Source organism: Rousettus aegyptiacus, unplaced genomic scaffold (assembly GCF_014176215.1).
Source record: "Rousettus aegyptiacus isolate mRouAeg1 unplaced genomic scaffold, mRouAeg1.p scaffold_m13_p_5, whole genome shotgun sequence".
NCBI lineage: Eukaryota > Metazoa > Chordata > Mammalia > Chiroptera > Pteropodidae > Rousettus > Rousettus aegyptiacus.
The window spans coordinates 81,970,311-81,992,338 of NW_023416308.1; the positions used below are offsets into that span (position 1 = coordinate 81,970,311).

Below are 22,028 nucleotides of genomic sequence, written 5' to 3' on the forward strand. Positions count from 1 at the left end.
GCTTGCATACAGGCATTACAACTTTCTCTTGTTCTCTTTCTTTCATTTTATCTTTTTTTTTTTTAATTTTTGGATTGTATTGACTATTATTTTAAGGTGCTTCAAATATTTTGCACTTGCCGTTGCCCCTGAGTATAAGGCACTGCCCCTCTACCTCCACAGGCTGGTCTTTTTTAATTATTTAGATCTCAGCTCACTTGCCACCTCTTCAGAGAAGCCTTCCCTGATAGCTGTATCTAAAGTAGTCCTACCCCACAGCCTGTTGCATTAATCTACTGTTATCTTAGAGCACTTAACGTGATCTAAAACAAATCTCGTTTATTTTCTTTCTTCCCTCACAGGAAGTTAAGCTCCAAGCCAACAGAGACCCAGCCTCTTTATTGCTTGTTCCCAGTGCCTGGGGCAAGGCCTGGCACTTAGTAGCTATTTAATAAAAATTGTGGCATTAGCAAATGGAAGAATGAATGGGAGGAAAGGAGGGAACTAGGAAGAGAGGGAGGAAGGGTAGGAAGGAGACTTTGTAGAAAACAGTGAAATATAGATGGATAGATAAATAAATAGGTAGACTGACAAAAATTCCCTTACAGTATACAAATATCACTAACATTTGTAGAGAGAAAGCAGAGAAAACATACAAAGAAGTAAAACAGAGGTACTAGGTTTTCTTGGGAAACCTTGATGTAAAAGTCTTGGACAAAAAATTTTTTTGAAGTTTTCTTAATGTAGGTTCAAGATACCTACACTAAATATTATGGCTAGTTACCATAGCTAAAGCCATCATTCTCAGTGAGATAACGGATTGAAACGCCATTACCACCAACATGACAAACTCTTGATACTGTCAAGGGCACTCAGTCTATTGCAGGGGTCATTACCACACAATAATCTGCTTTCATTCTATTCTTGTAATTATTAATGTTACCACTGGCAACAAGTGTTATATACTGTTGACTTAAGTATCCCATGGTAACATCATTGTTATAATATAATATCAAGTTGCTTGACACTTAAGGAAGATAAGAATTGAAGTTTGTAAATATAACGAAACATAGAACTAATAGTTTGTTCCAGGGTATGTTGACCCTATTGGTAAAAACATCAAAGTCTGACAAGGAAAAAGATGGACTTCAGTTTTTTTAAGTCGAAAAGCAGTTGATTTATGCATTAATTAAAATGTATCTATTATGCGAAATATTTTTAAGAGACTCTACATCACAAAAAAGAAAACATAACTTTTCTGTCCTAGAAGATAAATTCAGAGATGTTTAGGTTGTGTTATATTAAAATTTCTTAAATGCAGTCATGTCTTTGAAAAGTATGTAATACAAAATATAACTTTCCCCAATAGATCTGTCTTTTATTACTAGTAGGCTCTACCAGGTTTATTCAAGTCTTCCTGTTTTTCTCCTACCTCAGCAAAAATAAAACTGTACTTTATTCCCACAGCTTGAAATAAAACAAATATTTGGCAATTAATTCAGTTTGTCTGATCAACTATGGATGTCTGACCCAGCCTCTTTAGCCAACAAAACTATTTAGAGGTCAGGTTAGTGCACAATAAAACTAAATTGTTTCATGGATTGGAAGACTTGAGATTAAGATGGTAAAAATTCCCCCAGTTGGTCTACAAATTGAATTCAACCCTTCTTTAAATAAATATACCATAATAAAAGTATTTGAGTAAGTATAAAAGTAGTATAACCTCTGAACACAAAGTTTGGAGAAAAGACAGAAAAGTTACCTGTAATGCTATTATACTAATACAGGCACTGGCAACATTTTAATATATGTGTAGCTTTTTCTTTTATTTTACATATAATTCTGTGTGCTTTTTTAAAATTTAGCATCATTTCCTAATATTTTCCATGTTGCTATTAGAGATGAAACTTCACATACCTCATATTTCATTTGGTAAAATTATTTGTCCCTTTCCCCACAAGAACAGTGTAATGGATGCCCACATATCCTTCATCTAGATTTAACAGTTGTTAACTTTTTGCCACATTTACTTCTCTCTAATAGTATAATACATAATTTTTCTGAACCTTCAAAAGTTAGTCCCTTCATCCCTAAATACTTTAGTACACATGTACTAAGAAGAAGGCCATTTTCCAATTAAGAACCAAGTATTATGTTTAGTTGTGCTTTTCCTTTCTCTATTATACACGTAAAGGCTCTTAGGAATGACATTTTGTCTTAAAGTTAACTGATAGAATTTCAGTATCCAGTCTAGGCCTTTCAACTGCTGGTGAAAACCAGCCCAGTCTAACTACCACTAAAGATTAAACAATCTTACCCTCCTGTCCAGTGTGGAGACTGCATGAAAATTCATAATAACAAAAAATAGAGCAGGCTTGTTCAATGAGCCTTGGAAATGTTATTCGTACGAAAGCATCTTTTAAGAGTACTATGCTTCAAAAGAGTATGTCTATAAAATGTAATCTTATGCGCAAGTCTGTTTACCTGTCTTAATAATTTATTTCTCTTTTGACAATTATTTAAACTGGCATCTCTGCTTTCTGAAATACTTGAGAGGTTTCTCAAGTCAGAAGAGGAGCTTTGGAATTTTCTTCTTCCTTTATACATCTCATTACTCTGTTGGATCCCTAGTTCAAACAAAGACTTTTGAGAGTCTTTGTCTCATTTAAAGTATGCTTTATAGGTTCCTTAAATATCATTTAAAATTATATTCTATTAATTACTTGACCATATTCCATAGGCTTTTGTTTCTAGAATTCTATTACAAATATTGATCACACATTAAAAAACATAAAAATAAAAAACATAAAAAATAATAAATTCTTAATATAATCAAATATCCTATTAGTGTTCAGTTTTTCCCAATTGTCTCATATTTTTAGTTTCTTTAAACCAGGATGGAAATAAGTCCCACACTTTGCAATTGGTTTACATGCTTTTTAAGTCTCTTTAATCTATAGATTTCCCCTCCATCTCACTTCTTTTCCCCTTGTAATATTTTTGTTGAAACCAGGTCATTTGTCTTTTGAATGCTCAAAGACTGAATTTTGCTGATTATATCCCTGTGATGTTATTAAAGGTATTCCCCTTGGCACTTCCTGTCAAGTGGGAGCTACATCTGTACATTGGTGGTTAGATTTAGAGGCTTGATTAGGTTCAGACTCTATTTCGTTTGGAAGCACTTCCTGGGTGAGGTTGTGTTCTTCAATCAGGAGAGACAATGTCTGGATGTTTCTCTTTTTGTGATATGGGTAGCCATAAATGGCATTGCCTTGATTCGTAATTCATTAGGGACTGAAAAATAGTTATATTCCAAATTATCAATCCTTCAATTATTAGATGGAATACTTCTGAAAGAGACACTTCCCCTCATCAACTATTAGGTTACCCAGAGATACATTTCATATAGAAAAAAGAATGAATGTTCCATTAGGCTAATTAATAAACTTAAAAAGTCACAGAGCCTCTGCCCTGGCACAGCCTTTGCCATGAAGTGACATCGTCAGTGGGCCACACAACACCTGGGACTCACCGGAACTGGTGAGGGGCAGAGACCTGGTTAAGGACAACTGCTTCCACCAGCACCCGACCTGGGTGCTGGGCAAGGCTGAGGCTGTGCTGTGTGCATTTTCAAGCACAGAGAAGTCCTTATTTTCTCCATGAATGCTGAGCCTGGAGGCCAGGGGTACAGCGACTTCCAGGAAGCCGAGAAATCTCCTCTCAGACCAGTAGGCAAATAAAGCTCTGTTTCGGTATGTTAGAGTATAGGCTCAACTGCTGTAACAACAACAACAAAAAGATCCCAAAATAAAGGGGCTTACAAAAATAAAAATGTATTTCTTTCTTAGGTAATAGTCCAAGAAGTAAGCAGGCAGTTCTGCTCTGGGAGACCATCAAAAAGCCTAGGTTTTTTCTAACTTCTGGTTTCACCATTCTTTAGGATGTCACCCTCATCTTCAGAAAGAATTGAAGTGGACGACCAGTAGCTTATCTGCATTCCTGTCTGAAACGTAAAGACGAAGGAAGCAATTTCATTTAAAACCTGAGTCCTGAAAGTTGTATACATCACTGCTTTGCATTATCAACTGGCTAGAACTTGTTCATTAGACAATACCCAGCTGTAGAGAAGGCTGGGAAGGTGAGGAAGGAAGTTATTAATAAAACTGAGAAAATGGAGACCGGCAACAATTAGCAGTCTCTGCCACAGTTGGAAAGTGGCCTCTAGGAACTAATTCCACTCTTTCAGTTCCCAAACCATATCCTGAGCAAGGCCTTCAGGGTTCACGTCTACAGAAAGAGGTCCTCACTCCCACGGCTCCAAGGCCCATGGATGAGGGCTCTTCCCAGAGTCAGGCAGTCTTTCTAGGAGCCCCTGCCACACACATCAAATATTAAAATGCACCTATAGCCTGAGGTAAATAATCTAGTTTTTACTGCGAACTTTTTTGAAAATTGTTTATAATTTTGCCTTTTAAATTATCTGGCTAGGAGTCATTCTTTGATTTGCAATTGTCTCCAGTTTCCCAGCAATCATCTTGTATAGGTGGAATTTCTTGTGAAGTGAAAAACTAACCTACTAATCATTAACCAAGTGTAATAAAGTTTTTATAAAACTTTATGAAATTGTAATCAAATTAACAATTAATGGGTTTAACATAATAGTATAGTTTATAGATACTTAATAAGATATTCATTTATTAAGATTTTGCCATTTTTAATCTTTTCAGGACTTATTTTTATAGGTCCCTGAAAAATTCAAACCTATGAATTGTTTTCAAATGTAACAAAATGTTTATGAAATTGTCATAAAATTAACAATTAATGGGTTTAACATGTGGTATAGTTTATAGATATTTAATTAGACATTTATTTAGGTATTGTTATTTTTTATTTTAATTTTCTTTAGAAAAATTTTTTTTCAGGCCCTGGATAGTGTGCCTATACTGCCTAATGGCCACATATCCAGGAAGAGGAGGTCTGCTGAAGACATGCCCAGCGCAGGGCTTGCTCTAGGTAGTGGGCTTGCTCTAGCAACTTGCCATGAAAACTGAGGAGTGGGGAGGAGAGAGGCTGTATGTCTCTTGGACCTAGGGGACAGAACTAATAAAATTAGTTAAGGACAAAACACAGCAGAAAGCTCAGAGCAGGTGTGGGAAAAGTTTCAAGTACTTGAGCCCTTGAGCCAGTCTGGGACAGGTTAAGGGGTCAGAGATGATGTCCAGGTCTCATCTTAAGCATTGAATCACAGACTCCCCTGGCTTCTCTGACATCACATCCTCCAGGTTTCCTTCCCACATCCCTGGCTTCCGAAATAGGGAGTGTGCAAGGAAGAATACATTAAGGGCACCAGGGGATGACTAGTGAATCAGGTGACATTGAGAGACCCAAATGAAAGTATCCGATAGACTATAGGACATGTGGATCTGGAGCTCCGAGAGTGGGTCCATGACTTTAGCAGAGTCTCTGAGACTTCTACATCAATTAGGGTACTCAGTTGCAAGTAAGAGAAGCCAATCCTGGCTAATTTAAACAGAAAATGAGTTTATGAAAATAGTTTTTAGGTAGTTCACAGAATTGTTGGCAAGGCTAGAAAATAACACTAAGAGCCAAATGGTCTGCTGAAGAAACTATCACTGCCATCAAGCACCAGATGCTTCAACTTGTTCTATTTCTGCTGCTGCCATGGAAACTCCACCTCAATGCAAACAATGCTGCCACCAAAGAAGTCTCTGTTGTCCCTGCTTTCTTTTTGTTTTAATCATTGCCATGAGACCTATAACCTAGCTGTTAGTGATGCTAGGAAATCAAAATTTTAATATATCTAGCTTTGGTAGTGAGACATGAGCTCTGCCTCCCAAGACTCCTGAGGTGGGGGATCCCCCTAACATAGGAAAAGAGTTCAGATTCCATGTGGTCAAAACAAGTGATAAATATTCATTACAATAAATGGCTAGAAACCACTGATGTGGAATGGGCAGAGAGTATAGCTAAGGCTAGGTGATTGGGGACTCTCCCTATAAAAGGACATTCTTGAAATGCTTAGCATTTAGAAACGGTGGGCATTCATGAGATGCTTTTCCCTAACTCACCTCAGACTTGCTGCCTGTATTTTGAAGAACAGGCTGTGTTTCTGCAATAAGAAGCAGATAGCTGAGTTCTTCCCTAGAAAGAAGGCATCCCAGGCTATTCTTCCCTTCCTTGTGTTCTTAATGATGTTGGGAGTCCAGGGACAAGTAGGCCATTAAGTAGGTTCAACCGTTGTCACTGAAAAAACACTCTAGGACACAATTATTGGTAAATAAAAGTGCTATGTTTTAATGTGTTCTTGAATGTGTAGGTCCTTTAAAGATCAGTGACACTTCCCCTTACAATATTCGTCCCTCATGCCCCCAACCAAAACTTTGGATTCCAATGGCCACTTCTAGTAAAGGCCTAGGAGGAACTCACCCCAGATATCCAAAAAGGGTGCAGCTTGAGGAATGGGCATATGGTTCAAGAAACAGCACCAGCTACTGAAGACTTTCCTCAAAGCAGCTTGCTTTGGCCTGTGACTAAGGGACTTGCCCTGCCCTGGTCAAGACTCCTCAGCTGTGTCCTACTTCTAATGTTCATTCCCTTGTTCCCTGTGTGGCCCAAACTTTAGAGTTAGAATCACCATCACCATCTTTAGATCTGAAGAGCCTCTGAGAGATTACTGTTTTCAATTCTCTCCCCCAACTTTATAGATGGGAAAACTGTACCCACGGTTACACAGCTCATAATTGGCAAAGCCAAAATCTAGACGTTCATCATCTCAAATCAGATATTTCTCTACTATACCTCCCTACCTCTAAGAAAACAACCAACATCTTCTTCCAGCTCTAGGAACAACTGGAGCAAGCAGGTGGTGATGATCAGTGTAGATGAGAAAAACCTGAAAAGGAGGCCGGGCTGATTCCCAGCTGAGCCCCAAACAAGTAATAAGTCACACACTTCTCTGTTTTCCCTCCATCAGAATTTTATCAGTGGCAGACACCCACCCTTCCAGGATTCTCCTCCTGGCTAGCAGCACTAAACCATGCATGAAAACATGTTTTACCATAATCCCAAGTTCCTTACCAACTGTGACAAGCTCAAACTGGTGTGGGGATCATGGAGATGAGGTGCCCACTAGCCTAGTAATCTCATTTACCAGGGACTATTGGATCATGGTAAGATCCAATTCACACTCTTGGACTGATTTAGTGGGGCCTCTTCGCAAACATGGCTAAAATCTGTCTCAGTGCTATGCTGGAAGAGACACAGGGGAGAATTCACAGATGTTGTCATCCCAGCATAAACATACTTGGCATGAGGAGAACTGAGTTCAGTGGAAAAACAGACTCAGAAAACAGGCCAACAAAGAGGATGGGGAGCAGGAGCAGCTGTGTTCCTCCTGCCTGCTCAACTCCTGAAGAAGAAAGACCACAGAAAGCCACAGGTGTCCCCGGTCAAGGTTTCAAGGAAGACTCTGCCTGTGTGGCTGAGAGGTAAGAGGACAATCCAGAGACTTATAGTGTCATAAAAGCCAAGTGTAGAGGATGTTTCAAAAAGGAAGAAGCGGATAGTGTGAAATGCTATAATTAGTTCAAGACAATTGAGATTGAAAGGTATTCATTTGATTTGGCAACTGGGTGGTCACCGATGACTTTTATGAAAAATTTATAGAAGGTTGAAGAGTGACAGAGAAGAATCAAAGAAAAAGATTCTTTTTTTTTTTTTTTTAAGAAGCTAGGTGGACAAGGGAAAACTGTAAGGGGCAACAGACTCTAAGAAGTTTTGCTTTAATCCTGGGGAGAACTTTGCTCGTTTGTCGCTATGCAGATGTAACTAAATGATGAGGGAGGTTGAAGACCCCAGAAAGTGCGAGCAGTGTGACAAAGATAGAGCAAAGTCTTGGAGAACATATAGCAAGATTTAAGAATTAGAGCACCAAGCAGGAGCAATAGGAGGGGTAGAGACACACACAGAGAGATGGGAGGGGGAGAAGAACAAGTGGGCAAGGAAATTCTTGCTTTAGGGCCCATCTTCTGTGAAGTGGGCAAGGAGGTCAGTCATTTGCTAAGAGCAGAGATGAAGGGCATGAATGGAAATCAGTAATAACAAGTCAAAGATAAACCAATCAATACTGAGAGCCCAACTGAGGCTGTCAACTATGAATCTGCCATGCTTAGCAGCCCAGGAAGAGGGAGCAAAAAAATAGACTGATGCAGTAAACAGAGAATGGTTAATAGTTTCAGCAAAAATTGGAGGGGATGAGAAAGTTCAGGATGCTGATAAAAATGTCAGTGTGTGATGGGCCATGGGTTCAGGCTACGTGAGGAAGAAGTCCAGGAGAAGGCTGAAAGACTGGGAGAACAGCTGAGGCCATGAAAATGGGCTAAAGGAGCAAGCAGTTTAAATAAATATTAGTGAGGGAGTAGGAGAAGAGGAAGTGCAGCAGTGGTGATAAAGAAAAAGTCTCAGTTCAAGAGTTCAGAAAAGAAGACCACAGGATATACAATGAACTGAGAGATGCAGCCAAGCAGAGCCCAGGAACAAATGAGGAGGGGCCTTAGGAGCAAAGCAAAGACCTGTTGCCAGAAGTGGGTAGTAGGAGCCAAAGTGCACTGGGGTTGATGGCAGGGACTTCGTCAAGCAGAGCCTACAGAGCATCTGGTGGCTGCAACCAGGGAGGGGTACCTGCAGAGGGTATACAGTTAGCAACTATAGAAGTTGGGCGGGCCAACCTACCCATGTTCTGCAAGACTGCTCTGCAAGTTTCTCCTATACCAGTGTTGGCACTAAAATATTCTTTGCATCAACTAAAGCCACTTCACTCTTCTGTTTCTCAGCATACCCAAGGAGCCCAATTTCTCCTTTAGGGCTGCATTTGTACCACAAGGATCCAGAACTTATTGTGTACATTTCCTGACTTTGTCAAGGGTCAAAGGCCTTGACTATTTTCAAAATGAGGCCATTACTGACCTAAATCAAAAACAAGATCAGCTCGAATGTTTGCAAAGAGCCAATCACTCAGCTAGTTGCTTTAAAAAAAAAAAATCTAAAAAGTCACAATCTGTTTTCTGCATGCAAAACAAAACAAAATGAAACATAAATATGACTCAAAACATCGGTGCTAAGCACACAGGAAAAACAGAGAGACAGCAGTGTTTTAGGTAACCAGTGTAGGGATGGTGGACCAGGGCCTCGAACGCTTAGAGAAAAGGACACCCTACCTCCTGCCCCTCCCAGATCAGGTGCCTGAAGGGGGCCTTTCAGCATGCAGGGTCTCTGTGATCGGAAGGGAATATGAGACTCTCTACCCAGTACTGAGGTCCTCTGGCCCAGCAGGCTGATCCCTGGGCCCGTCAGGCTATTCCCAAGCTAGAAGCTTCATTAATAGAAGGAAAGCCAAGCACCTAACCAGGTATTTCTGATTCATATTTGTGGTCTCCAACTGGTCCTGGGAAGGATCTCAATTAAGTTTGAGCTGGTCACAGCCTTCACCTGGCTGCCCAACAGAAAGCACCATGAAGCTTGCTCAGGGGAGATGGAAATGTGGGCCACACAAAGGAAAGATTACCAACAGCAGGAATCAGTGAGGTAATTATAGAGGTAATCTTGCCAAGCCAGCCAAATAAAGAAAATGATTCAAAAATTGAAAGGGAAGTGGCCAGAGCCCAAACGAGAAAGTCAGGTGAGCCCCAAAGAGCAAAGGGCTAAGTCCAAAGACTGCCCGGCTACTGGAGTGTTACGTAACACCAGAAAACAGAATTATGGAAGCCCACTTGCTTAGGAGAGCTTGGCAAGTGCTGGTGAAAGTCAATGGGCATGGTTTGCTTTGCAGGGGAGATGACCTTCCCGCCTGGGTGGAGAAGGAAATGAGCAGTACCATCAATCACAAGGAGAGAAGAAATGTTTTCTTGGATCAAAATATCCCCATTAACAAAGGCCCTACAAACAAGAACTTCCTTAAACTGCATCTCTTAGCAAAAATTAAGCCATGAAATTAGCCACACCGTGATAGGGCCAGGGAGATAGGGCCAGGCCACTGAAGCGTCAGGTCCTCGGTGCCCCCGCAACATCAACGATAGTTCCTTTATCAACCAAGCCTTTGCTGGTAAGGTGGCCTGAACCCCAGCATCTGCCTACGCTTCTTCCTCCTAAACACCCTGAATGGACCATGAAGATCCAACCGAAGTGCAGCCTGGGGCTCTGTTCCTGCTCCCGTGGTTTCTAGAACACTCCTCCCTGATTTCTAGGAGAAGTAAAGTCCTCGAGTTGCTTCGGGGTTACTGAAGGACACGGGCTTCTTGCCTCTCAGTTTTCCCCTTCTCCGCCCTCGCCAGAATGTCCCCATGACTGCTTAGGTCTGGCTCCTGCCAGCTACTCTGGCCTTCAACCTCCAACAAAAAATAGAAGGGCTACCAGTAGAGTCTTGGCTTTTTCTGGGCTGTGGACAGCCTGAGGTCAGACAAGTCAGAGGACTCTCTTCTGATCTTTGGCTCTGTGAACGTGGATGGGTTGAAGACTAGGATCTCTAAGCTGGCTGTGGGTCACTCTCCGTGCCCAGGAAACTCTGGACCTAAAGCAGTTGCCTCAGTTTCCCAAGCAGAACTCAGGATCCAATCTCTAAATGAGGATAATGAAGGGCTGGGCCACCAACAATCATTCTAGGAAGGTAGATTCTGACACCAAAGAGCTATTAGCCCAGAATAAGTGGCATAGAGGGCTGGCTCTGAAGTTGACGTCTTCTTAAGCTCAGTGAAATCTGAGCCTGAAGATGTAAGTGATCTCTGCACAGCCACCCAACCCAGTCAAGAATGTCACACCATCCAGAGCACTTTCAGAGTGGCCACCTAAGTTAACAACAGGAAAGGGGGCATGAAAAACAAATACCCTGAAAACCGTTAGAATCCGAATAGGCACCAGTTGAGACCTCTGGCGTCCAGAAGCCTCCATGACCCTGCTCAGGGCAGGTGCCTCTGTCCCAGCGGGCCAAGCAAAGGCAAACAGTGACAGTCTTTGGCTGTGCTGGACCAGGGATCACAGGTCTGCCACATGTCAGAAACTTTCTCCCTTCTTTTACCCTCTTCTGAGCCCAAGAGGAGTACAGATATATACATTGCTCCTGAGCCCTGCACACTGAAAGGTGAGAAAAGTCTGCTTTCCTCAACAGGAAGAATTCACCAAGGAAGTTAGGTCCTCCCGAGCCTGACCAGGCTTAGTCTTGTCAAGTGGACCCTACACATCTGATTATTCTGGTAATAGGGAACACCTCCCTCTTTGCTGTTTATTACTGAAATCTTCTCTGTAGTGGATGCACTATGGCTCTCAAATAAATTCTGTAAGATGCAAATGGCAAAGAAGGGCACTACACAGCTCGACAAGACTTGTCTCACATCCACGATCTGAAGAGAATGAGCTGAAAGGTGGGGAGGAGTGGTCGACAGGATGGGACACCATCTGCCAGAGGGTTCCGTCTCCTTCCAGCTCTCACACCTGGGAGATGCTGTTGGCCAGGCGGAACGACATTCTTTTTGTTCTATCATTCTCCTGAAAGAAAAAAATATTTGGATTTGGAATGGCTAAATGTAGGATTCATTAATGTGTCCAGATTGGGATTCTCTAGAACTCAAGTATTTTATTCTAAGCCCGGAATGCAACAACGGCAAAACTCACTGAAGCCACTAAACATTGCATGTGGAGTATTGTAAACAACTGGGGATGGCTGGTCAGACCCTGGAGCACAGTAGGCAGGGATACATATCAGTGGAATTAAATAATATCGAATTAATATTTCAGGTCTGTACAGGTGGGACCAGCCAAAAGATCAGAGGCGCTCTCTTTGCTGCAAGCAACATTCCTTCCTTCTCTGTATCGAGGGGCTGGAAAGATCCCTTTCCTTTCTCCCAAACCCAAGTTGAGATCAGGCACTGAGACCAGACACCACTTCTCTGGGCATCACAGTGTGGAATAACCAGCACTGAGCTGGGAGTCAGGAGACCGATTCTCACCCCGATTCTGCCGTTAATTTACTGAGAGGCCCTGGGCTGTACATCCACTTCTTTGAATTCTGAATCTCACTGTCCTGCCTTCTTCTGAGGGGCTGGAAGTGATGACTCATTGTCACCACTCTCTTGTGCCACCTGAGCAGCTTCACTTTAGGTTCCTGTGCTCATGCTGCTCAGGTGCCCCCGGCTGCCCAATCACCCACCACCCACCTGCCTGCCAGCTGGCAGCAACTTTTTACCATGTGTCGTCGCCGCCTCTTGGGTTGGATGCCCTCCTGCATGTAGTGGGGCCACGGGAAACCCTGGGGAGTGGAACACCCACTCTCACTGGACACCTCCTCGGAGTCTGAGTCCTCCTGCCTTGGCTGAGCAAATCGTTTCTCTGGGTAGATCTCCTTCAGCCAGCCCTCGAAGAACACCTCCAGGCAGCGGCCAGCCTCTGCAACCTCGGAATCAGGCTGAAGGGGAAGGAGAGCAGAGATGGTCTAGTCTGTTTCCACCAGCCCATCTCTTCCAGGCTCCTCAAGACCTACACAGAGAGCACAAAGCCTAGCTGGGTCTCCTGGATGTCTGGAACTTGATGTTTTTCTCCTCAGGACACACAATAACCAGTGATATTAGCTCTTAACGCAGAAATGACCCTGATAGGTACCCACAGATGGCCAGTCACTAGCACTCCCTCATCTTCCTCCGGAGTCCTTACTGAGGCTAAAGTGTGAGAGAAAACGTTTAGACACTCACTATTACAGCAGGCCCCAGGGGTCTACTCCTAGGTCTTTATAGCAGCCCAGGACCAAACCTGAAACCCCATGCAGCCATGACAGTCTTGGGGTCACTGGGAAATAGGGGAGAGGCAAAACAGGCAAGACATACATAATTGAACTTAGCACAGTTCCAGAACATGAGGCGCACGTCTGACACCACCTCCTCTGGAGTGGTATAGTGAGCTGGGTCCTTCTTTTGCAGCTTCCTCCGGATGATTGACAGGTCCATGGGCCTCTTGATAATCTGGTAGTAATGCCGAGCCTGGGGGAGAAGGAGGCAAAGCAGGAAGAGAGAAGTAGAGGTATAGACAAGGAAAAAGAAGAGATGGAGAATAAATTGGCATACACGTGAAAGAACATAAGAGAGAAGTGGTAGGAAGAAAAGTGTGGAGAAAAGACAGAGGAAGGGAAAAGGAGGAATGTTTTAGTCGTCCAGTCAGATCTGATGCAGCAGCAGTTAGGGGATGGGGGATGCACTGCAGTGGCCGTGGACCCCTAGTCTCCTGGACCATCCACAAATTAATATACTTCCAATGGCTGTGCTTGGAGCCCACCTGGGTACCACAGGGATCTGCCCCCAGGCCTCAGGCTCTCTAAGCAGAAAGCGCAGGAGCGGGCAGAAACAGTGAGGCCGTCCTTACCAGCGGACTGACAGGTTCGTGGAAAGGCAGGCTGAGGCTGTTGCAGCACAAGGACAGCACCAGCTTCTCACACTTCTGCAGAAATCAGAATTGACAATACTGTTACTTTGTTCCGGCCCCACCTCAATAAGAACTAAAGAGAGTGACCCTGATAACTCTAAAGGGCTTGGCTCTGTCCTACAGGGTATGAGCCACCATACTGAGACAAAGTTCAGCCTCCCAGGCCAGAGGAAAACAGCTGGCAGAAGGAAAATTATAGCAAGCTCCCAATGGGCCAAGCTGTCAGGCATAGGCCCAGAGAGAGGCTACCGGAGAGGCCTCTCATTCCTACGCAAAGGCCTCAGCCCACTGGTACAGGGAGGCTGCCCCAGGCAGGGAACCTGGTTCCCAGAGACCACTCCCTACCTTCTGATCAGATATGCTCAGGCCAGGAGAGGCCCGCACTCCAGGCTGGTGATAGCGGGCATTCTCGCAGTCATATTCCATCTCGGGCTGGGTCAGGCTGCGGCACAAGGTACACACCCAATCTCCCCTGCAGAGGTGGGTGAGGCCGAGTTAGGCCTCAGTGCATATGCCCAGAACTCCCTCCCCTGTCCCTGTGCCCCAAGACAGGCACGCGGGCGGTGGCATGGGAAGCTGAGTCCCTACCCCTGCCCTGTAGGAAATGGCTTCCTAGCCACAAACTTGAGAGAAATTTAGTAACTCAGGATTTAATGGATATAGGAAAATAGGAGTTAGGAAGGGACTGGGACAGGAATACAGGGACAGGAGGAAGCTGGGAACAGAGAAGGAAAGGAAGCCACCTGAATTTCAAACATCTACATTGCAGTGTGCAGAAGGAACATAGTTGTAGGACCACTAACTCACAGACTGCACTTCATGCAGGCACAAGGTGGGGAGAAAGCCCACCCATAGGCTGGCCTAGAATAATCACCCCTGGAAGGTCTCACTGTCAGCCAGGTGATAGCCCTGAATGGGGAAGACTCACCCTGGGAAGCTGAGCAAAGCTGGCAAGTGGCAGGAAAGGTGATACACCTTGGGGCAGCGGTCACAACACAGCAACTCTCCGCCATTGAGGCACACAGCACAGAAGTCCTCATTCTCTATTGGTGCTGGGGGCCCCTTCTTGGCTACCGGGGCTCGAGGAATGAGTCTGTGCTCTTCAGGAGATGCCCCCTCCACCTCTGGGGACCGCTGCCCAGCCAGAGATGTGACAGTGACCTTTCTTCCTCCCAGACTTGGGACCTGGGTGGTATCAGGCAGATTGTTCTGGCTGACCTTGGGGAAGAAGCGAGTGTGAGCAATCAGAGCACACCACCAGTGGGTTGTTGAGGGAGGGAGGGAAGAAGGAGAGGCGCTGACAAGCCCTGAGCACGAACTTCTTCCAGGACTGTACACCAGCCAAGCCCCACTCCTAATGTGCATCCCACAGGCCCCTTACAGCAGAGGACAAAGTCTGGCCAAGCTGTAGCCCCACTCAAAGACTCAGGACAAGGCCAGAGACAGAATTCTGGCAGCAGCGAGAAAAGAGAGACTCCTACGATGGACCAAGGTTCAAGGCCAAGGCAGAGCAAGGTAGTACCTTAATGGACATGCTGGAGGACTCAGTGCCACACTCAATGATCAGCAGGAAGCTCCCATCCTGATCATTCTTCTGTGGCTTCAACTTGAACACAGGCATCTCTCCCGAGGAGGCAGCACAGATCTTGAGTCGTTCCAGTCGCACATAGGGAATCTTGGGCTCACGACTGAAGGTTCTATGGCAAGAGAGACACCCCTGGGTCTTGGTGGGAGCCTCTTCTAATGCCGGCCTCTAAGTCAGGCTCATCCATGATCCTATGACTGAATTGCCGCTCAACATCTCCTCAGCCCAACCCTCAATAGGCCCATATTCTGCCCTCTTGCCCAGCTCTGCCTGGCCAGGCTCGGTCAACCTCTGGGAAGCCCTTTGGTCAAAGAAGGGGGATCCTTTAAAGAGGGAGGACTGCACACAGAGAGCGTGCCTCACGGTGCAGGAGCCGCGACCACGTGGGGACCTGGGGGCTGAAGACGACACTTGCAGGCAAACTTCTGCTTCTAGTTAAGCCATTGAGGATGCTTACTTCCCATGCCGGCCTTCCAGGACTTAAAGTTGGAGGTTGAGAGAAAAAGGTTGGGACAAGAGTCTGTTACCTGATGCTCTGGTTCTCTTTTGTATCCAGCTCCAGGGCTTCTCGTTCAAAAGTCTCATACTCTAAAGCAAAAATAAAAATAAAAACAAATAATAAATACATATATACATACATACATACCTGTGACATATATGCATAACAACACATCTTGTCACTCACACCTTCCGCTCATATCTGCTACTCATACCTTTGGCCACACAATTATTACGTATACTGTAGTAATTCCTAGTGGTAACAATCCTACCATGGCTCTCCTTCCTGAGAGGGAAAGAAGGCCACTTTCTTTTAAAAAGATCTACAAAAAGCTCAGGGGCTGCCTAGTGCGCATGTTGGATCAGGAACTGAGAAGCCAGCTTCTCGCCTTCAAAGTGAGCTCAGAAATCACTGGTTCCTCATACACTGGTGTTACCTATTTTCAGGAGTCATTCTGTCCAGTCTCTGCTTTTTCAGCCAATTGCTGGGATTCTAGCACTGCCTGAGAATTCAGCTCACACTCCACAGGCAAGAAGCTCCCAGCAGTCTATGTACATGGGCAAGAGACTGTGCGGGCAGAGAGGAGGAAACTGGCATTTACTGACCTCCTACTCAGCACTGGGCACTGTCCTGGGCACTTTCCATAGGCTAGCAGGATCCAAAAAATTTAATTCCTTAAAATGCAGGGTCACGTTATTGTTTTTCTTAAAACAATGAAAACAATTGTGTAGTTAATAAGAACCAATAATTTTCCAGTTGGTTATTCAGTCAGTGTGAGGAAAAAAGGAGAAAATTTATTTCATTTTTGTTTATTAAAAGCATAGGAAATAGACTGATCATAACAAACTAAACACATCATACACTGAACTGAAATCGTCCTATATGATCACTAGGCAGCTGCTTCCTATCTAGCCCTCACCTTCCCCAGAAGAAAGGCACTGTAGCCTAGCCCCACTGGGAAGGGTGTAGATAGCTATATGGCACAACACAAATCCTTATCACAGCCAGTTGCAAAGCAAGTTCTTGTTATTGCAGAGTAAGTCCCCAAATGATTTCATTGCGATTTTGTCCCAGCAGCCTATGTGGCAGGTAATATCAGCCCCATTTATAAAGAAACCAGCTCAGAAAGACAAGTTATCTTGGCCAGAATCAAACGTAAAGAGACAGAGCTTAGATCAATCTGACTCCAAAGTCAGACATGCTCTTGACCCTAAAAAAGTTTGTCAAAGCTAGCCTTTCTGGGGTGAGCTCTTCCTGTTACCCACTACCAATATCCCAGACTCTCAGAAACTTTTGAATGGGAAACGTTACAAAGGGGACAAGTCCTGACCATGCCTGGGTCAGCCATGGCCACAATGAGGGAAATGGAACAGAAATCAGTGTTTTAGTTCTGCAGGGGAGAAGTAAAGTTTGCCTGAGAAACATTGCTCCCTCGGCCTTAGAGACTGTCTGCAGACCTTTATCTCACCTAGAAATGCCCAGCCCATCTGCTCAAGTCTGTGGCCAGCACAACAAGTGCTGCTTACTTGAGTCTCACCTTTTGGGTTCTGGTACTGCTGCAGAGCCATGGATGTGCTGACCACTGGGACCAGCGGTGTTTTTTTCACAGAGAGGTTAATTGGCTCCTCCAGTTCTGAGGGGATTGCCAAATCCTTGGAGACATCCAGACCAGAGGCTGCAGGGCCTTGTCCCAGAGAGTCAGCAAAGCGGGTAGAATCCTCACTTTCCACCTTGCAAGTGTAAAAGGCCCACAAGAATCAAAGAAATCAGACCTTTTTGCAATTAGTGGTCACAGAGCTATTAAGCTAAAGCCAGGGTAAGGCCTTCAGGGGCCATCTTTTTGCCCAGTAATGAGCAGAGAAAGTTGAATGGCATTTTCCCAGGACTTACCTTACATAGGGCATTCCCCAGGGAGGGCTCAGCCCCATCCCCAGAGCACAGGCTCCCTGTAGCTTGGCCAGACCCAGGACTACAGCTGGATCCAGTTTCTGGCTGATTGTCAGAAGCTGGAGGCAAGCTCTGCAGAGAACAAGTTGCCAGATTTGGCACGACCTGGGTGGAACCAGACATCATGTTGGGCCTGGCCTGTGAGTAATCATTTGCCAGGGTTGTGATGGCCTGGGAGGAATCACTCATCAGGTTGGGCATAGACTGAGGTGTGCCACGCACAAGGCTTGGCATGGTCTGCAGGTGACTGGCTATCAGGCTGGGCATAGCCTGGTTTTGACCACTACTCAGGCTGGACACAGTTGGTGGGGGGCCACTCGGCAGGGCTGGTACTGCCTGGGGGCGGCCAGCTGTCAGGCTGCTCACGCTCTGGATCTGTGGCTCTAGAGCTCTCGCCAGCCTGGTAGATGACAGCTCCATCTCCAGAGTGTTGGAAAAGCCCATAATGCTCACAGAGGTGGAGTGCTGCAGAAGCAAAGACAGGGCAAAGTCAGGCTGTTAGCTGGGGGTGGTGGGACGGAGAGGAGAGATACAGTCCACAAGAGTTCCCCTGCTTCTATGCTCTCATAACTCCTTACAGTTATTCTCATAGCACAATCTGTGACACCATTTGATTAATGTCTGCTTCCCCTACTAAACTGAAAACTCCATTAGGACATGGATTTTGTCTATTCTGCTTACTCTCTGTATTCTTAGACCCAAGAGCAGAGCCTGGCTGAATAAACAAATTAATGAGCTATTTAAATTTTCTTTAAAACAATAATAATGGGTGACTATTTATTCTACAAATCTTAATCAAATGAATAACAGCTTAGTTCTACTAACAACTGAGTCTGGGTTTCTCTAAAATAATGATTGATTTTTACTGCTAAAATTTTTTAAGAATTTAGTACATGCAAGGCAATTTGTTGAGTGTTTTACAGACATCTCCTCATTTAATCCTCACGACAAACATTAAAGGATTGTTGTGAAGTTTAAAAGAAAGAATCTATGTAAATATTTAGAACAGCGTCTTCATATTATAGGTACTCAATAAACCCCAGCTGCTGTTGCTGCTATTATTATCGTTATTGTTGTAATTGTGGTCCTAATTTTACAGAGAGAAAATCAAGGCTCAGAAAGGCATTTGAAGGTTTTTTTTTTTTTAATGTTATTGGAAACCTAATTGTGTAAATTTCCATTTCTCTTTATCTGTTCACATATAGAAATACAATTGATTTTCATATATTGACCTTCTATTCAGAGACATTGCTAAAGTCACTTTGGGATTTTTCTGTGCACGCGAATCACGTCATCTATGAATAGCAAGTTTTATTTCTTCCCTCCTTCACATTTGTTCTTCTTGCTTTGCTCCACTGACACGGACCTCTAGTATGAGGTTGAATGAAAGTAGTTATAGTAGCCATCCTAGCCTCATTCTAGTTTCACCACTAAGTAGGATTTCTGCAGATTTAGAATCCAGATCTCTGGCACCAAAGCTACACTCTTAATTCTGGCCTGTCTGCTTCTGTCCTTCGTGCTTACTCTCTTCCCCTCTCTGTCCCATACTCTGTTCTTCCATCTCTTCGTCCTTCTTTTACCTGCTCTTTCTCTCTCTTGACTTTCTTCTCTCTCTTCCTCTCCTGTTTTTCTTTTTTATTACCACCTCTTTCTCTTCTCTCTCGACCCTTTTCCCTTATTATTTGATTGCTTTAGTAAAACCTATATTTTCTAGTCTTAATTCTTAATTTTAAAGGCAGATGGAGCTAAATATCTTTTCTCTCTCTAAAGAAAAGTTTGCATTTTATATGTTCCTTGGTAGTTCAATAATCTTCACTAAAAAGGGTTCAATGGGCTCTATAGTTTAAGTCCTAAGATAAAAAATGTTGAAGAGAAGGAAAGATGGGGAGAATGCTCACACCATTAGACAAACTAGGCATGGAGCCCAGCTTAAGGGACTGCAGTCAGAACTCAAATATGCCCTGGCCTGCATCTCTTGGCATCCCCTTGCTGTCCTGGTAATGAATTACAATAGCTTTTTAATATATTTCCTCATCTATGGGAAAGAATATCCAGCAATTATTGCATTCCCTTTCATAATATAGAGCAGTCTAATCTTTGAGCTGGATTTTTCTCACCTTTCCCCTAATTGACATATATATTTAATGCAGTTCCAGTGTTCATTTCATCTACTGATGACATAGATGACTCTCAGTGAGATCCTTAGTGTCAAGCATTGGATTAAAAGCATCGAAATCCATCTGGGACCATTCTAAATAATAATGGTGATGTGCTGTATGTCATAAAAGATGTACAAGATTAAATTCCCAAAGACAAAACTTTCAGATTAGGAGTAGTGATCACATTTGTAGGATATCAACTTTCCTGGAAGAACTGTGGAAACTCTGTCACAGTTTATGGGAACATGACTTGATAGACATGCCTCCATAAACACCCGTAACAGTGCCATAATGGCATGCAGTCAGTAACATGTCCTAAGATACTGCAGACTAAACTAGTCTCTTTTGTGTTCATATCTACAGCCAATCTCAAGGAGGTCAAGGCTGTCAGGAGGTAGGGTGAAACTCTGGCAGTGGTAACAAGAACTTGGGAAATGTCCATGGGAGGGGTTCTGAGAAGGGACTCAGAGCAAGTGCCATGAGGAAGCCAGCCCCAACTCCCCTTCTACAGGCTATACAAACACAATGGCATTTCTGGAACCTATGTATGCTGTGTGTTATTTATCTCTAATACTTTGTCTGTCTCTCTGGAGTAAAGGGCTGGTACTTCATTCATGTAAAAAGAGGGGAGCTGAGAACCTCCATCCTACTCTGCTACAAGGTAAGTAGGATTAAAGGGAGAGCCTACTTTTGGGGCCAGGAAAGTAGGGCTGAGCCTTTAGGGCCTACAAGGAAGGAAAGGCCTTCTCAAGAGCATGCTAGGGTTGGAGGAGGGTTTGGGGATGTAGCCACAAATGATATTTAGTGCCTCATACATGGAGGACCTCAGCTGTCAATGGAGATAATACTACCTGCCCTCTCTAGCACCCAGGATTGTTCAGAGGTCAAATGAGAAAAGGTGAAAATATATGGTCAGCAGTAAAGTCTGTATAGGACAATTAGTGATACTTCCAAGCTGTCAGATACATAACTGATACCCTGATTTCATCTTTACATACAAACATACAGAAACCTTCAGATTTCATGAGGAAAAATGTGTATTGGAGGTTTGCAAGTGAAAATACACCATTTTCTAGTTCAAGGAGTAAAAGAAATCAAAATGCCAAAAACATTCACTCTGATAATCCACTCGGGTCACCTTTGGGGTAAGTGGAGAGATTGCCCTGAGAATAAAGAGCTCCCTCTTTCCTCTCTGACTTAACATCTTCTCGCTTGCCCCTAATTTTCTCTCCCTCCAAACCGCATGTTCTTGTCCCTGTCCCTTTCCTCTTCTTGCCTCTTATCTCTTCTCTGTTTCTTTACCTCTGTTTGCACCCGCCTGATCTGTCTGAACCACCTCACCTAAAATGTACAGCATCTACCTATCTGAACCGCCTGCCTCCACAACTTGCCTGGCCCGCTACCTCCCTGAATTGTTTATCAACCTCTTCTACTAGTCACCTATGCAGTCCTTCACCTATCTAACCTGTCTCCTGCTTAATCTGTGCTCTGTTACCTGCTGCCCTCCCTTCTCCCTATCCTCACCACTCAGATCTTTTTCAATGTTTAGGTTATTATTCTAACGATCACCACATGGAGTTGTCAAATTCAGAGAAAGCATTGTTCTTTCATTTTAACAAGAAGGGAAACTGAGACACAAAGTGATTACCCAGATTTCCCAAGCTCCTCTAGGCCCCAAGACTAGGCATCTGAGCCCAGCCTTAAAAATCTGCTGGCTGGTCTTGATTTTACACCATTAGCTAGTAAGATGGGACTGAAAAGTCAATAAACAGACACTTAGTACACATCCCTGAGTTTAATATAAATTCCAGGTTCTTACAGCAAGATAATATTGCTGGGCATAAAGTAGCACAGATAGGGTGGTGTTCCATAGAAATTAATTTCCAGATGTCTTGAAACATATCTCTTCCCATAACAAAATAGAAATGGCTAAAAGATATTATTTTGACTGGGACCACTTCTGAAACACTTTACACATTACCCTGTCTTATTATTAATCAGAGTACATGGAGCCTACTGAGACCACATGTTAGTGATGTAAAGGAACTTCGATGAACTTCTACTTCTTGGGGGGTGGCTGGAGTTCAGTGGTGCTTTAGGAAACTTCCAAGACTGTAGTGCTTCGGCTGTCTTTTAACAGTGCTCACACCGTGCCACTTCTCCAGGTGATGTTTCTTGCCTTCTCCCTTGTTGTTAGTTGCCATTACAGAAGTACGGACTCCCTGCTTCTAATCTGCTTACTGCTGTAATGTAGGAAAACTAAAGAGTTCCAAAGAAAAACATATAACTGAGCTTGCTAGATCAAGATACCTGAGTATGGCTTATAATGACATACAGAATATAATGCATGGGGTTTGTGACATCTCTTTTTGTTGCTGCT

General features: G+C 43.8%; 1 protein-coding gene across 10 annotated transcripts in view; it reads right to left on the bottom strand.

The window, feature by feature from the left end:
* Window positions 1-9,989: 9,989 nt before the first annotated feature.
* The window catches only part of TRIM66 (tripartite motif containing 66), a 52,275-nt gene continuing 40,236 nt past the window's right edge, over window positions 9,990-22,028 (bottom strand). For all 10 annotated transcript variants that reach the window (XM_036221594.1, XM_036221592.1, XM_036221587.1 and 7 more), the window contains 10 exons: window positions 17,433-17,954; window positions 17,080-17,272; window positions 15,571-15,631; window positions 14,981-15,155; window positions 14,387-14,676; window positions 13,804-13,930; window positions 13,399-13,473; window positions 12,867-13,019; window positions 12,233-12,451; window positions 9,990-11,535 (listed from right to left, as the gene is read on the bottom strand). In XM_036221594.1, coding sequence (XP_036077487.1) covers window positions 11,476-11,535; window positions 12,233-12,451; window positions 12,867-13,019; window positions 13,399-13,473; window positions 13,804-13,930; window positions 14,387-14,676; window positions 14,981-15,155; window positions 15,571-15,631; window positions 17,080-17,272; window positions 17,433-17,954 — 1,875 coding nt within the window. In that variant the 3' untranslated portion in view covers window positions 9,990-11,475. The remainder of the gene's footprint in view (window positions 11,536-12,232; window positions 12,452-12,866; window positions 13,020-13,398; window positions 13,474-13,803; window positions 13,931-14,386; window positions 14,677-14,980; window positions 15,156-15,570; window positions 15,632-17,079; window positions 17,273-17,432; window positions 17,955-22,028) is intronic.